This window comes from Molossus molossus, unplaced genomic scaffold (assembly GCF_014108415.1).
Source record: "Molossus molossus isolate mMolMol1 unplaced genomic scaffold, mMolMol1.p scaffold_m16_p_1, whole genome shotgun sequence".
Classification (NCBI taxonomy): domain Eukaryota; kingdom Metazoa; phylum Chordata; class Mammalia; order Chiroptera; family Molossidae; genus Molossus; species Molossus molossus.
The window spans coordinates 201,086,147-201,102,742 of record NW_023425344.1 but is presented as its reverse complement, the minus strand read 5'-3'; the positions used below and the strand labels follow the sequence as shown (position 1 = coordinate 201,102,742).

Below are 16,596 nucleotides of genomic sequence, written 5' to 3'. Positions count from 1 at the left end.
GCCAGAAAAATTCTGGCAGAGATACCTCGAGGGGTATCTGTCACCACCGCATCTGTCACCACCGCATTAGAGCTTAGCCTGGAAGAGCCCCGCAGTACCATCTATCCAGCCCCTTCAACGCACTGGGAGCTCTTTAGAGTCATTTAACAATGTGAAGAAGTCTGATCTTCACAGAAGTATTCACCACGCACACGTTCTTCTTTCTTGGACATTAAAAAAAAGTGACTTGCCCTGGCCGGTTTGGCTCAGCGGTTAGAGCGTCGGCCTGCGGTCCTGAGAGACCCGGGTTCGGTTCCCGCTAAGGGCGCGTACCTCGGTTGCAGTTTGTCCCCGGCCTGGTCGGTTGTGTGGGTGGCAGCCACTCGATGTGTTCCTTTCACATCGATGTTTCTCTCTCTCTCTCTCTCTCCCTCCCACTCTACCTGAACAAAAAATGGAAAAATGTCCTTGGGTGAGGATAAAAAAAAAAAAAAAGTGACTTGACTTTTAAAAAGCCCACTCTTTAAGGCACTTGTCTGTTGGGTGAAGTGAAGTATACCTGTATGTATTATAGCTCAAGTCCTAATTCTAGCTAATGCTGGCTTTTGGAAGCTCTTCCTGAATAAGAGCTTCCAAAAATAAGTCTAGGGGAAACTTTGCCTAATGTTCAGAAGAAAATGACCATTAACTGAGAACAGAACTTAAACTGTGTAAGTGTTAATAGTTGCAGGTGCTCATTTAGTAATAACTGCTAAACATATTCTTTACTCTCTGTGAGATTGCCCAATAGCCTGCACCTGAGCATTGCCAAGGTCAGCTGACTTTTGCTAATGTTAATTGGCATTTGGATGGTTCCTCTGTAAAACTGCACACTGTGCCCATAGGTGTCTGTCTCTAGTGCATTTACCTTCCCTTTTTGTTGTCACCTTAGTTTCCTCTTTGCAGGGTAAGTGCTTCCAGGCCAGTTTCTAAGCCATGTCTCCCCTATATTCTGTCTGATACAGAGTCAGGAATAAGTAGCTGGCAGATTAAACTGAAGGGTGTTGCTAACTTAGCCCCATTATTTTGTCCACTCTACCTGTCCAAACTTATCTGTCAATACGTCCTAGCCTTTCTCCCTTCCAGCTGCTGTCCCCATCATTTCATGAAATATTTGTTTCCTTCTTCTGAGCACCTTCTCTCTCAGCTCCCTTCCACTAGATCTTCTCAGCCCTTAAATCCAGTGAAAATAACTTCTTTCCCTTTGAGGCCTTCCCGTGGGTACTTGCCCAGCCCTCTCTCCTGCTGCAGGCATCCACAGCTCTTAGAGTCTGAGCCTCATACATGACTCTTCTGAAGTGAAGGTTTTCTGGGGGTTCATTCTGTATTCCAAGCCAGGCTGCGAGACCCTTGAGGACAGGGGCCGTGATTTATCTTGCTTAGTGTTTTCACCACCTCTAGCGTAGGGCGGGATGCATAGTAGGCATTCAGCAAACACAGGGCCAGTGTCACATAAACTGTGCTCAGCCAGCTGAGCTTCAGCCCGGGAGTTTGCGTCTACAAGCCCAGGGGCTGGGAGAAGTGCAGCAGCATCATTTTCATCACAGCTCTGCTCACACGACCTTCTTTGTTTTCTTGCCTGGAGAGGGAAGAGCAAGGAAACAGGCCAAGTGTGCAGAGTTGTTTGACATCTCAGCAGCTGTACAGAATGCTCACTTGTTCTCCCTCTCATGCACCAGAATCGCCCCACGTCACAGTTTTCTCCTGCTCTGCGTTAGCCTAGTGACTTCTGTCTTGCTCCTGCTTCTCCAGGAAGTGGCTGAGCCTGGTTCTGCAAACCCACGTGGAGTATCTAGTCCCAGGGAGAGAAGGGGCCAGGGCTTCCCTCTGTGGACGGGGCCTGATCTCAGCTGGGGAGATGAAGGGAAGTCCTAGTGCCTGGATCCATAACAGGCTGGAAAGAGAGCTGGCTCCAGATGACAGCTCAGCTTCTGAAGGGACAGGCCTCCCTGTCTCTCCTCCTCTTCTTTTCTTCACTTAGCATACTATTAAGGACCTACTGTGGACCAGGCACTGCCCAAGGTAGTGGTAAGCAAACAGGAATATTCCTGTCCTCTTGCAGCTTATGCTCCATTGGTGGAGAAAGGCACTAAACAAGGGAACAGAAAAGGACACATCATTTTAGCATGTGTTAAGGGCTGTGAACGGAGAGAGCAGGTGCTCCAAGAGACAAGAGGGGATGTAGGTTAGACTGGGTGGTCAGGGAAGGCTGCCGGGAGGAAGAGACTGTTAATTTGAGAACTGAGGGGTGAATCTAGGCCTGATGAAGTGGGTTCTGTCCCCACTACCAACGAGAGGGTGCTGGTGTGGGAGTGTAGGGGTCCGGGCTTTGGTTCGGGAGTGACATGTGCTTGGGCGAGTCTTTCTCCCCACAGGGCCTGAATTTCCCCAGCTCTTAATATTTAAATGCCTTCCAGCACTAGCCTCCTGGACTTTATGATCACGCGAAGCATCCTTGCTGGGCAGGAGCCCACCTGTTCAGTCAGGGCAGGAGTCACTCACCTGGTGGTGTGGCCCGCGGCACAGTAAAGCCTCTGGTACCGCTGAGACTGCTGCTGCTGACAGGCAGGGACACTTAGCGCCGAGTCATGTTCAGGGCCTGTTTTAGCAACACTGCTGGTAAATATTGACTCTGTGGCATGAAAGTGGAAAGCAGAGATGACTGCATTAACTCACTCAGAGGGTAGAAGTTCACTGAGCCCTGATAAGACAAGATGTAGTTATGCAATATGTAGGTGTGTCACCAATAAATATGTTGTTTAGAGGTGGGGAGAGTGGAAAACAGGACAAGGAAGCCGTCATGGGCAATCTGTGGCTGCTTCCCTGTCGCCAGCTTCATCTTCTTTTTGTTTTCAAACACCCTTGAGGCATATAGAAAAATAACTGGAAGGAAATACACAAAACATTTACTGTGGCATTCCCTGGAGATGGTGAAATTGCCACTAATTTGATTTTTTATATGCTTTCTTTTTTAAAAATATATGTTTTTATTGATTTTTTTAGAGAGAGAGGAAGGGAGAGAGAGAGAGAGAGAGAGAGAGAAATATCCACATGAGAGAGATACATGGATCAGCTGCCTCCTGCATGCCCCTCACTGAGGATCGAGCACACAACCCAGGCATGTGCCCTGACTGGGAATCCAACTGAGACCTCTCAATCCACTGAGCCACACCAGCTGGACTCATATGCTCTTTCTATTTTTCACACTGTCTATAATGATCACATATTATTTGTAATCAGAAAATGGCAATGTATTATAAATCAAATATTTTTCTTTGAAGGGTCTGAACTTTCAGAACTTTCCAGATCCCTCAGGTCATTGTGTTTTGCCTACTGGACATTGTGTAGTAACATGGCTGTCAAGAGAAGAGGAAAGTCCATAGGAGAGAACTTATTCTTCTAAATAAACCCCGATCTAAGTGTGTTTACTTAATGATTTGTACTCATGAAAGCAGAATGTGGTGGGAAAAATGCCAATCACTTGAGATTTCAGGATTTCTTTTCTAAGTAAACAAACACTTGCTGTTTGGAGTGTTTTCTGTTTGCCAACCCTGTACTCCACAATGCCCAGGCCAGCCCCAGAACAGGGCAGGTCTGAGAACTGGACACTCTGATGAGTGGTTACATGTGAGCTGAGGGTAGGAGGAGCCATGTATGGAGGAGGGACTAGGCCTTAGAATTTGTAGCATGGGATTGGGGTTGCCATTATAATAATAATTACCATAGCCCTGGCCGGTTTTGCTCAGCAGTTAGAGCATCGGCCTGTGGACCAAAGAGTCCTGGGTTTGGTTCCCGTTAAGGGCACATACCTTGGTTGCGGTTTGTCCCTGGCCCCGGTTGTGGTTGTGCGGGAGGCAACCAATCAATGTGTCCCATGTTTCTCTCTCTCTCTCCCCCTCTTACTCTGTCTGAAGATAAATGTAAAAATATCCTTGGGTGAGGATTAAAAAAATAATAATAATAATTACCACAGATTAAACACCAACCATCTACCAGGAGCCTTTCATACATTATTACTAATCTTTAGAAAACATTGTGTGATAAGCATTAGCTTACCTTTTAGGGATGAGAAAACCAGGGCCAGGAGAGTAAACTTCCCAAAGGCCCAGAGCCAGTCAGCAGCAGACCCTGGGTTCAAACCCATGTCCGCCTGACTACAAAGCACTTACTCTTTCCACCACACGAGGCTGCCTCTCAATGATTTGGGTTTTGCACTAGAGAACAGAAATGTCCAAAGGGAGCCTGAGCTAACAAGGTACATGCATTGAGGGTCTTTGGGGAAAGAGGCAGCCCCAAGTGTGAAACATGGAGAAGTAGTGCAGGTAGAAGCCTAATCTGTGAGCCCTGAACCCAGGACTGAGGGTTTTTGCTCACTTAGGGTGACGCAGCAGGCCTGGGGTTGGGGGCGGGCACAAAACCGTGGGACAGGTGGGCCTTTTTAAAAAAGAAAATTGTTTTTTCTTTATTGATTTTATAGAGAGAGTAAGGGAGAGGGAGAGAGAGAGAGAGAAACACTGATGAGAGAGAACATTGATTAGCTGCTTCCTGCATGCCCCCCACTGGGGATCGGGCCCACAACCTGGGCCTGTGCCCTGACCCGGAATCAAACTGGCAACCTCTTGGTGCATGGGTCAATGCTCAACCACGGAGCCACACTGGCCAAGCTAGATGGGCCTTTTTTGAGGCTCCTCTGGTCAGTCCAGAGGGCCCTCCATCCTTGGACTACTTGTGCGATAGGGGCGGCCTTTTGTTGGGAAGCAGGATATTGGAGCATGGTGTTGCTCCACCAAGGTCTGTGGGTGATTGGTCTGTAGGCCTTCTTTGTACCTAGTTAATTAAAACAACCTATAGCCCTGGCCCGTTTGGCTCAGTGGTTGAGCGTCGACCCCTGCACCAAGATGTCACCAGCTGGATTCCCGTTGTGGGCCCGATCCCCAGTGGGGGGCATGCAGGAGGCGGCCCATCAATGTTCTCTCTCATTGATGTTTCTATCTCTCTCTCCCTCTCCCTTCCTCTTTCTCTAAAATCAATAAAGAAAATAAATAAATAAAACAACCTATAGAGGAGTTTCATGGTTGTTTAGCTGGATTAGTAGAGCTAATTTCTGAGTCTGTGGCTCCCAGTCCAGTCCTCAGAGCCCTTGGAACGGGCCAGGAGCCTCCCTCCCTCCTCGCCCTCCCCCTCTGGAGCTCTCCCTACCTGCGAACATAACTGGAGAACGCTGTGCTGGCCCCTCACTGGGGAAAGTCTGCCTTGGAGTTTGATTTCAGTTAAAGTTGGTTTCCATTGATTTTATTTTCTTAGGAGAAAAAATGTGTGTTTTGGGGGAGGTACTGAATTGTGGTGTGGGGTGTTTTTTTTTAAAAAAAAAACACTATTATTTTTGGCCCAAGAAGCTGAGCTGATTGAAGCCTAGCTGTACCCTTTATGGAAATGTCTTATCTTGTGGTTCTCCTGAGCTGTGGCTAGAGTATTTTTGATTTCCTGGCAAAGCCAGATAGGACTTTAAAATTTGATGGAGAAGGTTTTCAAGTTACCGAAATGGAAAGAAGCATTGGCATTGGTACGCTCCTCCCTGGTCCAGGGGTTTGTGCTCCTCTGGGGCTCCCACCACTGTGCGCATCTTTTGTGGTTTTTTTTGGTTTTTTTATCCTCACCCGAGGATATTTTTCCATTTTTTGTACAGATAGAGTGGGAGGGAGAGAGAGGAAGAGAGAGACAGGGAAACATCGATGTGAAAGGGACACATCAAGTGGCCGCCACCCGCACGACCAACCAGGGCCAGGGACAAACTGCAACCGAAGTACGTGCCCTTAGCGGGAACCGAACCCAGGTCTCTCCGGACCGCAGGCCGACGCTCTAACCGCTGAGCCAAACTGGCCAGGGCGCGTCTTTTGTTTTTTATGTAATCATGATAATCATAATAATTGCCTACACTTGTATGAAACTTTACAGTTTATAAAGCACATTCATATACATGATCTCATTTAATTCTCATGGCTGCACTTCTAGACAGGCAGGGTCTATTAACCCTCTTTTTCAGAGAGGTTACGTGGTCTGGTCACACAGCCAGGAAGAGGCAGTATCAGAAGTTAAGCCCAAGTCTTCTAACTCCAGACCAGGAGAGGCAGGAAGGTCTGCACACAGTAAGGTGCGGACCTGCCCTTGTCCTGGAATGCAGGCTGTCTGCACGGAGAGATGTGAGCACGGGAGACCTCACTGTGACTGTCCCGGGCCCAGCAGGGCCGACCTGTGTAGAAAATGGGACAACCTTTGAGGTTCAGTTTGAGGTTTTGCGTGGGGCTTTGCCTCTAAGGCCGTCTATGGTTGCTGTTTGGTCTTTATTATAATTTTCCTGTGAGACAGCAGGGTAGGTTGATCCTATCAGCCCCATTTTACAGATGAGAAAATGGATGTTTCAAGAGATTGGGTGAGTCACTCAATGTCATTTATGCATTATCCATGTAACAAATATTTATTGGGTGACTATTGGAGGTACATAGGGGACTGAGGTCACAGCTAGTACCGGGTAAGGAGGGACTTGAAGGCAAGTAAGAAGAGGGAACACAGCAGGTACTCGCCAACTCTGCAGAGTCAGAGTCCTTGAGGACGGCCCAGGTTGTCCACAGCAAGGAAACCAACGTAGGCTCAGGCCAAAGTTCCAGAAACACTTTGTTATTCTTGTAAATAATGATGACGATAATTGCTACCATTTATTGCACTCCTCTTGTGTAGCAAACTACAGGCTGGGCATTTTACATATGCTGTGTCTAATTGTCATAGTAATCTATGTGACGTGATTATTTATCCCACTTTACAGATGAGAACACTGAGGCTCAGAGAGGTCAGATCCTTGGGATCAAGTCACCGTGGGATAAAAATCCAGTCTGTTTGATTCCAAAGCCAGACCGCTTTCCACTGACCCACTGTTTCTCTGTGACAATGGACTCGGAGAAACTCGCTGGAGAGAGATGGTCCAGTTACCTGTGGGAAGCTCATGGATAACGAGGGTCAGGTAGAGAGAAGGGGCTGGGGTGGGTGGGTGGACAGGACTTCAGCTCTGGACAGAGGATTTTTAAGAGACTGTGGGCCCTGCTGCTGGCAGCCGGTGCCTGATGAGAAAGCGGGCCGGGGGTGGGGGAGGGGGCCGGCGGGGCAGGCTCCTGTTCATGGCCCTGCTTCCAGCTGGCCCGAAGTTCTCAGGAGCCGGAGGCTGCTATGTCCTCTCGGATATCCTCCTGGGAGGGTGGCATTGCCACAAGGCTCATGGTCCCTGTTACACAAAGATGAGCGATACCTTCTCTCAGAACCCTGGAAACCCCAGCCTGCTTTTCCTTCTCCCTTCCCTGCTGTGTTAGTTTCCTGGGGCTGCCATGACAAATGGCCACAAACTAAGTGCTTTAAGACAACAGACATTTATTCCTCACAGTTGTGGAGGGTTGGTTCCTTCTGGAGGCTCTGAGGGAGAATCGATTCCACGCCACTCCCTAGCTTCTGGTGGCTGTAGTAGTCCTTGGCTGGTAGAAGCATCTCTCCAATCTCTGCTTCGTCTTCACACAACCTTCTCCCCATGTGACCTTGTGTTTTTTGTTGTTGTTGGTTTTCTTTGGTATGTGCCCCTAGCGGGAACCAAACCCGGGACTCTCTGGTCCACAGGCTGACGCTCCAACCGCTGAGCCAAGGTGGCTGGGGCCCATGTGCCCCTGTGAGTCTTCTCGTCTGTCTAACCTCCCTCTGCCCCACTCTTACACCTGTTTTTGGATCTAGGGCCCACCCAGGTAATCCAGGATGATCTCATCTCAAGATACTTAAATTAGGTACATTCCAAAGACCCTTTTTCCAAATAGGTCACATTCACAGGTTCTGGGGGCTTAGGACATAGACATATTTTGGGGTCCACTAGTCGCCCTACTATCCCTGCCACCCCTTTCTTCTCTGGAGTTGCCTGAGACCTTTGGGGTCAGTGCCCTCACTGAAGGCTGGGCCCTGTGCCAATGCACCTGCCTCTTCTCCCCAAGCAGCTCCCTGAGCCTTATGGGTCAAGTGGGTCTTGGCCCCCTGTAGACTGACAGTAGGAGGCTCTTCTGTGAAGAGCTGCTTGTGAATGTCACAGTGATAATTCCCACCTGGAACAGGCTATCCTTGTCCTGCAGGAGAGAGGTGTCCTTATTATGGCAAGGCCCCGTGGGTCAGCCAGGCTGTTTGTCTCCTGCCCATCAGCTGCTGGCACAGGTCCCTGACCATGTAATACCCTCTCCTGCCACCTCCCCTGACTTACCGCCCTGCCAAGATCTGCTCTGCTCCTCTGGCCTGATCGCCTCATCCTTCCCTGCCTGCCCCCTCTTATTCTATGCCTCATGCATCTCTGGTAACTCGTCTGTCCTCCTTTAGTTGTGGCACGTCAGAGATTTATTCGAGGGTCTTAGAGTTTACACACTGGGAGTACAGCTAGGCAAAAACCCAGAAGTGTTCTGAAGAAAGAAAAGTTGAGTTCTTGTAGTGAAAAGTGCATTCTTGTGAATAATCAGCCTTGCATTCTTAGCCCTAGGGTTGGTCCAGAGTGGTTATCAGTGAGATGTCAGGTCGTCTGGATAATGGATGTCAGGTGGATATTAGGTGGACTGGATATGTGAAGTCCTTGGGGGGTAATCAGAGGGTTATCTGGAGGTCTGATGTATATCTAGGCATTCACACGGGACTGGAAAGTTAAAAAAATTTACCCCTGGCTGGTGTGGCCCAGTTGGTGAATGTCGTCCCATGCACCGAAAGGTTGTTGGTTTGATTCCCAATCGGGGCACATGCCTGGGGTACAGGCTTGATCCCCGGTAGGGGGTGTTCAGGAGGCAGCCAATCAATGTTCCGCCCTCACATCGATGTTTCTCTCCCTCTCTTCTTCCCTCTTTACAAATCAATAAAAACTATTTTTTAAAAAGCTTACGTTCCAGGTTAGTTAGAACAAGAGTAGAGTCTTCCTCATGCCTCCACCTTCATAACGTTAATAACTTTAGCAGCCTGGTTGAAGTACCTCCATTTTATTTATATTCTATCTTCACTCTTTCCTCACCTCAAAGCCCCCTTTCAGGTTGAACACTGTTTGTCCACATAGCCCTCAGGTCTCTGAAGGGTCGAGTCTGATAATGGCAGGACCCGGACCTACAGGAAGGCTCTCCCTGTGCCTGAGGTAGGCTGAGTCGCCCACTCCTTCACCTCTGCCCCGGCTCTGCTGCCTCCTCAGGCAGTGTTCTCCAAAACAAACTGCAGGAGGATCACACTTTCTTCTCTTAGCAGTCTAAGGGTAACCCCACTTCCTGAGGGTCAGCTTCTCTGGGAGCGGGCAAGGCCATCATGGAGGCCAGTAAGAGGACAACGAAGTGAACGGACACTTGGTCCAAGTTGCTGCAACCTCAGGGAGGGCCCAGGGAGCCGAACCTCCCAGCCCAGAACCCTAGCCGGAAGGTGTTTCTGTCTAACAGCGCTGCCAGCCACACCCAAAGAAGGTCGATTTGCTAAGTGAAATGACTAATTAGTCCTGAAGCAGAGATTTCTATCTGCTCACAGTGGTATCATGACTTATTCATGCGAGGCTGGGACATTTACAGGGACTGGGCCCTTGTTTCCTGTAGCTTTCGTGTGATGGGCAGCCAACTGTATTTTTCCAGAATGGATAATTTCTCAGATCTAGCTTGCTTTCCCAGTGTCAGCCAGGAAACCTATAACTCTGATCACTTAAGAGCACCCTCCTTCTGGGTCTGCAGTCATTTCAGAAGGAATGCGTTCTTATCTGGGCCTCAGCTCCTTCTCTGGCAATGTTGGGGTTGGGCTCGATGGTATCTCAGCGCCTTCTAGCCCTCAGGTTCTTGACTTTTAAATTCTTGCCTCTTCCAGCAGCCAACCCTTCTGTTTTCTTAAGGTATTTGCTTCCATAGGGCTGCTGCAGGGTAATCAGAGACAGCTCAGCTGCTTGGAAGCCTCTGGCCCAATTTCACTTTCCTGCCCAATTACCAAGTCTTAAAGGCACCCATTGTTGTTCGAGCTGTTAGTTACTGGCCTTTGAAGATTGCACAGATTCACCTAATGTCTTCTGACTTTGGCTCCCTGCCTAAAATCTCTGTGATGAAGAACAAGATGCCAGCCTTTAGGAAGACTTAGGCAGGCTTACTCGAGTCATCTCTGAATCCCTTCAGGGTGAGGGAATAACGTCTCACTTTACAGGACATTTGCAATGTTACGATGACTGCTTCCTGCACTTTGGCTGTGGAATGAGTTGAGTCCTTAAGGATGTGGTTGCCACCTTGTGGATTGTCTAGGTGGGGATCGTAGGAGGTCCACAGGCCTCCTTAGAGGGACCAGGCTGTTAGGGGCTATGTCATGGTTTTGCTTTGCCGCTGTTCTTTTTTGTCTGTTTGACATTATGATCACACCAAAGATACTCTTTATATCCCATTTCCCCCAATTACATTACAATGTAAACATTTTTCTGTCATTCCCTTCATAAATATAGTTATTGGCCATGTGATGTTCCAGATTGAATTTTTAACATGATCATGTTTAACTCTTATAGTTGAAAAAGAAAACTAGTTAATTAAAAAAAAAAACCAAACCAAACAAAAAACAAATAGTGCATTTAAAAGTTTCCTTCCCTGTTCTCCTGAACCTCTCCAGGCCCAGTCCTCAGAAGTGACCATAGTTAAGTTTCTGTGTATCATTCCAGAAATTGTCTATGCATGTACAACCATATATGCAAATGCTGTTTTAAAAACTGTAGATGGAATTGTACTATACATGTAAGATGGGTTCAGAATGTTGTTCTGCAATTTGATTTTTTAAATAGATGGACCATAATGAACTTAACCAGTGCCCTTGTTGATAGATAATTAGGTTCTTACCATAATGAGCATCCTTGTACATACATTTACTCACCTTCTGGCTGCCAAGTATGGTTCTAGGCACTGAGGATTCTACAGTGAATAAGACCAACTTTTGTGCACCGCTCCTACCAGAATTGTCAGGTCAATTCTGGAGAGTAAAATTGTTGGCAGATTGATGATGCACATTTTTTTTTTTTTTCTTTTTTTTTTTATCCTCACCCGAGGACATTTTTCCATTTTTTGTTCAGGTAGAGTGGGAGGGAGAGAGAGGAACAGAGAGAGAGAGAGAAACATCGACGTGAAAGAAACACATCGAGTGGTTGCCACCCGCACAACCGACCAGGGCCGGGGACAAACTGCAACCGAGGTACGCGCCCTTAGCGGGAACCGAACCCGGGTCTCTCAGGACCGCAGGCCGACGCTCTAACCGCTGAGCCAAACCGGCCAGGGCGATGATGCACATTTTTTTAGTGCATCTGAGCCATGTAGAATATTTTATTGAGTGTTTGATAAACCAGTGGCTGCCTGAAACGTTCTCCCCTCCTCTGGCCCCAGGCCGTATTATGATCACCCTCTCCACAGCCTCCCAGGGTTAAAGGGCCATCTACGGAGGCTTCAGGAAGGTCACTACAGCAGTGATGGGTGGGGACAGTAATATGTGTTTGCTGCCACTTTTAAGGTTCACAGGGTACAGCTTTGCTGTGTCTTCATAACTGTGTGGGAAGTCAAAGTGTCTGGTTTGCACTTACAGAAGGAATGGGGCCCCAGAGAGTAAGGTTACTGACTAAGGTTGGTGAAGGGACTCCTAGCTCTCCACGAAGCTGGCTGGTGGCGAGGCTGGGATGAGGACCCAAGAAGAGGGCATTGCTTCCTGGGACCTCTTGAAGAGTTGCTCTGAGTTTCTGCCATTTAAATTAAAGTGCTTTAAAACATGAAGATAAATTCGTTTTTTTCTTTTCACTTACTGTGTGGAGATAGGGTTCTAAAGGACTTGCATTTCATAAATTTATTTAGAGCTGCTCTGTGCAATGCAGTAGCCACTAGCTACGTGTGACAATTTAAATTTAAATATAATTGCTCTGGCTGGTGCTCAGTGGTCAGCCCGCAGATCTATGACTCACGGGTTTGATTCCATTTAAAAGCGCGTACCTCAGTGGCAGTTCGTCCCCGGCCCTGGTCAGGGTCCTGCAGGAGGCAACCAGTCAAAGTGTTCTTCTCACATCAATGTTTCTCTCTCTCTCTCTCTCTCTCTCTCTCTCTCTCTCTCTCTGTCTCTCTCTCCCTCTCTTCCTGGTTCTTACTCTATCTAAAGATAAATGGAAAAATACCCTAGGGTGAGGATTAAAAAATAACTTTGAATGTAATTAAAACTGAATAAAATTACAAGTAAGTTCCTCAGCCATAGTAGCTGCATTTTAAGTGCTCAGTGGCCTCCTGGCTAGTTAGCGGCGGCTGTGGACAGTGCACTTAGAGAACATTTCCGCCGTCCATGGTGCTGACGTAGTGTCCATAGGCTGGGACATTGTCTTTCTCTTAAGCACTCAGATGTTTGGGGCAGGGATTTTTGAGATCATCTTCACTTTCTAACTCTACAAGAAGGGAATAGGAGGCTCACAGACGGGAGGTGACCAGGTGCCCACTGTCATGCAGCTGAGGGTTCAAAGTGACAATTAGAGCCAGGTCTCCTGTGTACCCTCCACTCCAGCCTGCCTCATTTATCCCAAGGGCCCTTTTGTGAATGACTGCATCTGTTCCTCTGCCCTGACCACTTGCTGATGAGAGGGCCCAGGTCAGGCGCCCTCTGCCATGTAGCCCGGGTCTGCCTTCTGCCTGTGTCCCCAAGACCTGGAGACTACAGCATGAGTCAGCCACCTCTGCATGGCAATGCTGTGCCCTGAAGATTCTCCCCCAGGACTGCAGGCCAACCCTTGAACCCTCTTCTGATGGGGTCAGGACAAGTTTATAAATAAGGTTACGCGCCCAGCTGGTGTGGTTGAGCGTCGACCCATGCACCAAGAGGTCACTGGTTCAATTCCCGGTCAGGGCACATGCCCAGATTGTGGGCCTGATCCCCCATGGGGGACGTGCAGGAGGCAGCCAGTCGATGTTCTCTCTCATCAATGTTTCTATCTCCCTCTCCCTTCCTCTCTCTCTAAAATCAATAAAAGAAAAAAACTATTTTTTGAAAAAGCAAGGCTGTGGGAAGCTGGGCTGCTGTTCTGCACCCAAACACACCCCACCAGTGATCCGCAGAGTGAAGAATGAAGGGATGTGAAGCGTGGACCAGATAAAACTGGAGATGCCAGCAGGTCCAGCCAGTGTTTTCAAAGGTGGGGGCAGGTATGCAAATCACCTGTAGAGGCTTAGAACACGTCAAATGCAAATGGAAAGTCAAGATGATTGAGAAGGCAGAGGGGGCCTTGCAGCAGAGGGAGCCTTGCCTCTGGTCCTCCTCTGGGGTCAGGGAGTGATGCGAAATCACTGGTTTAGACTGAGAGGCAAATGTTGAAAGGGCCAGTAATGCCTGTACTTCACGCTGCATAGATTTTATTTTCCACTCAATCTCTTTCTTCTGGAAACTGTAGTTAGGAAAATTGGCAGAGAGTACTAAACAGTCGATAACCGTTGTTAGTACTGCTACTACAACTAGTACTACTACTCAGGTCCTTCTCTGGTAATAGTAGTAGTTCTAGTAGTAATAACAATACTACTATGACTAGTAATATTGATAGTTATCAACTGCTTAGTATCCTCTGCCAATTTTTCTAACTCCAGAGTCAGTATTAATGGTTATAGCAGCAGTTGTAATAGTAAACAGGAAGACCTGAGTTAAACATTATGTCCACAGCGTCTTCAGAGGTGGAAGGAAGTGTTCTTTCTGGTGTCTGAGGATAGTCCTCTTGTGTGTTCACGCTAGTAGTTCACAGATGTTGTGGACATTGGAATCACCTAAAGGGCTTGTTAAACCATAGGTGCTGGATTCCACCCCCAGAGTTTCTGATTTAGCATCTCTAACAAGCTCCTGAGTGATGCTGATGCTACTGGTTTGGGGATCACACTGTGAGAAGCACTGGTTTATGCCCTCAGGTGCTAGAGAGAACTCAGCTTAAGTTTCAGTGGCACAGATTTAAATGTCGAAGACCCTTTTACAAACCCTCCTATCAATGTCCCAACTGTGCCAGCTGCCCAGAAGAAGCCTCTGTACCATCTGGAAAACACTTTTGTCATTATGGACCATGGCAGTGTTTCAGATTTTCAGTCCTAACCACCAGTAAGTCTCGAGCTGCTCCGATGTGCCTGTCTGACAGGGGTGTGGTGGGTCACAGTGATGAGGTGTAAGACATTGCCCTGCCCTTAAGAAAATTAATCTGGTTTTGGGGTGGGGAAAAGACAATGACAGGAAAAAAAAGTGTACAAAAAGATAAGTAAGTAAGTGTACTCAACTTTGGAAGCTGACACATTTGGAGGTGGGGATCCCTGGGGGTTGGCATGGTCAGGAGGAGTTGGGACTTGAACCTAAGCAGAGGTAGGATTTGAGTAGGCAGAAGGTATCTCAGGACAGGCAGACAGGGTGAATAGAAGCCCAGAGGTGGGAATGAATGTGCTGGGTTGTGCCTGCCGGGAAGACAGGGTACAATTGAGCAAGCAGAATGGGGCCAGGTGATGAAAGGGCCCTGGGGCCTGGCCAAGGCACTCAGGCTTGATGGGAAAGGGAAAACAGGTCTTGAGCAGAGGAGAATGTGATGACATCAGTGTTTCAGGAAGATGGACTTGGGGATGTGTGGCGTAAACCCGAGGGTGGGTGGAGGACCGCGGGCAGGAATGCCGATCAGGAGGTGCTAAGTGTATTATTTATCCATAAAAGTCTAGCTCAAGAGTGTGGCAGGTATGAAGAGAGTAAATTCCAGTCAGAAAACATGCACTGCAGACCTACTGTGTGTCTGACACTGTATTAGTTGCCTGAGGGTACAAGGATGGGTGATTATGGGCCCTGCGGAGAACCTCGCAGTCTAGTGAGGAAGAGGAACATATACGAAGAGAGAAAATGTCAGTAAAATGTGCAAAATGCCATGGTGGAGGTGTGCACCAGAGGTGAAAACAGTGGAGGACCTCGTGTCCAGGACACAACATTTCAAAGGAAAGATCAGAAGGGATTAAATAAATTCTGGCTGACTTTCTTGTGCTCCTTTTGACAAAGAGGAGGTCTTATGTTTGCAGACTGAAAAAAAGGGGCCTGCCCTTTCCTCCCCTTGACTAAGGCCCGTGGTGACTCTGAAGTCCAGTGGCCTGTGTTGTGTGACCCCCACCCCCCTTGAGTTCATCCTGATTGGATAATGACGTGCTCTGTTGTGCTGGTTGGGGGTGTCCATTCAAGTGTTTATTTTCTTTCTCTCCCTCCCTCCTGTTAAAACAACACAGGAAATTTTGAAAGGAAAGAGTTCACTCATCATCCTAGCACATTTTTGCAACTGTATTCTCTACTATTTTTGGCCACATGCGTATGTTTAAAACAAAACAAAAAATGTAATCAAGCTGTATCTAGCATTTGCGCATGTTCACTTAACATTATCTTATAATACACGGAGCTATTTATCATTGTAACGTTTGTGTAATCTCCCACTGCACCTGGAGCAACTAACTGCCACCGCAGTTCCTTCATGAAGGATGTTTAATTTGTTTCCAGCTTGTCGTTGTCCACGGAGCTGTGTTCTTGTCTTTTCTCTCCATAGGCCACATTTCCAAAGAACCCTGTCCTCGGACTCAGGTCATCTGGTTTTAAGTTCCAGATCTGTGGCTAGTTAGCTGTGTTACCTTAACTCTCTGAGCCTTGAGTTTCTGGTCTGTAAAATGGTGATAATATTGACTGCACAGGGTGCTGAGAGATGACCCAGGGCCAATATGTGTACAAGTGTTTCATAAAGGACCTATACATTTAGGCACGGTTGACATCCAGGAAAAGAACATGAGTAAGCATTTTATGGTTCTTTTTTGTTGTTGTTAATCCTCACCCAAGGACATTTTTTCCATTGGTTTTTAGAGAGAGTAGAAGAGAGGGAGGAAAAGAGAGAGAAAAACATTGATGTGAGAGAGACACATTGATTGGTTGCCTCCTGCATTACCCTGACCAGGGCCAGGGATTGAACCTGCAACCTAGGTATGTGCCCTTGACCAGGAATCAAACCCCTGACCCTTGGGTGCTTGGGTCAATGCTCTAACCACTTAGCAACACCAGCCAGGGCAAAATTCTTCCTTTTTTAAAAATCTCTTTGAGATATAATTCACATACCTACCATTCACCCATTTATAGTGTATAATTCAGTGGCCTTTATTATATTCAGAGCGTGTGTCATCACTGCAATCAATTTTAGAACATTTCATCCCCCCGTAGAAAAAAACTCTATACCCATTAACGGTCGCTCCTCATTTCTCCCAGTCTCTCTCGGTCTAGGTAACCATGAATCTACTTTTGTCTCCATGTATTTGCCAATACTTGTCATTTTATATAACTGGAATCATACAATATATGGTGTTTTATGACTGGCTTCTTTCACTTAGCATAATGTTTTCAAGGCTCATCCACATTGTAGCATGTATCACTGTTTCATTCCTTATAATTGACAAATAATATTCCATTGTATATCTGTAGCACATTTTATTTATCTATGCATCAGTTAATGGACATTTGGGTTGTATGGTTCTTGATACATAA

The 16,596-nt window shown here is 47.4% G+C and overlaps 1 protein-coding gene across 13 annotated transcripts in view; it reads left to right on the top strand.

Moving 5' to 3' along the window:
- DAPK2 (death associated protein kinase 2) overlaps nucleotides 1-16,596 on the top strand; it is a 118,641-nt gene that overhangs the window by 23,485 nt on the left and 78,560 nt on the right. Inside the window, exon 3 of one of the 13 annotated variants that reach the window (XM_036244542.1) lies at nucleotides 6,839-7,033. The exons of the other annotated variants lie outside the window; for them this stretch is intronic. Coding sequence (XP_036100435.1) covers nucleotides 6,990-7,033 — 44 coding nt within the window. The 5' untranslated portion in view covers nucleotides 6,839-6,989. The remainder of the gene's footprint in view (nucleotides 1-6,838; nucleotides 7,034-16,596) is intronic. 13 annotated transcript variants of the gene reach the window in all.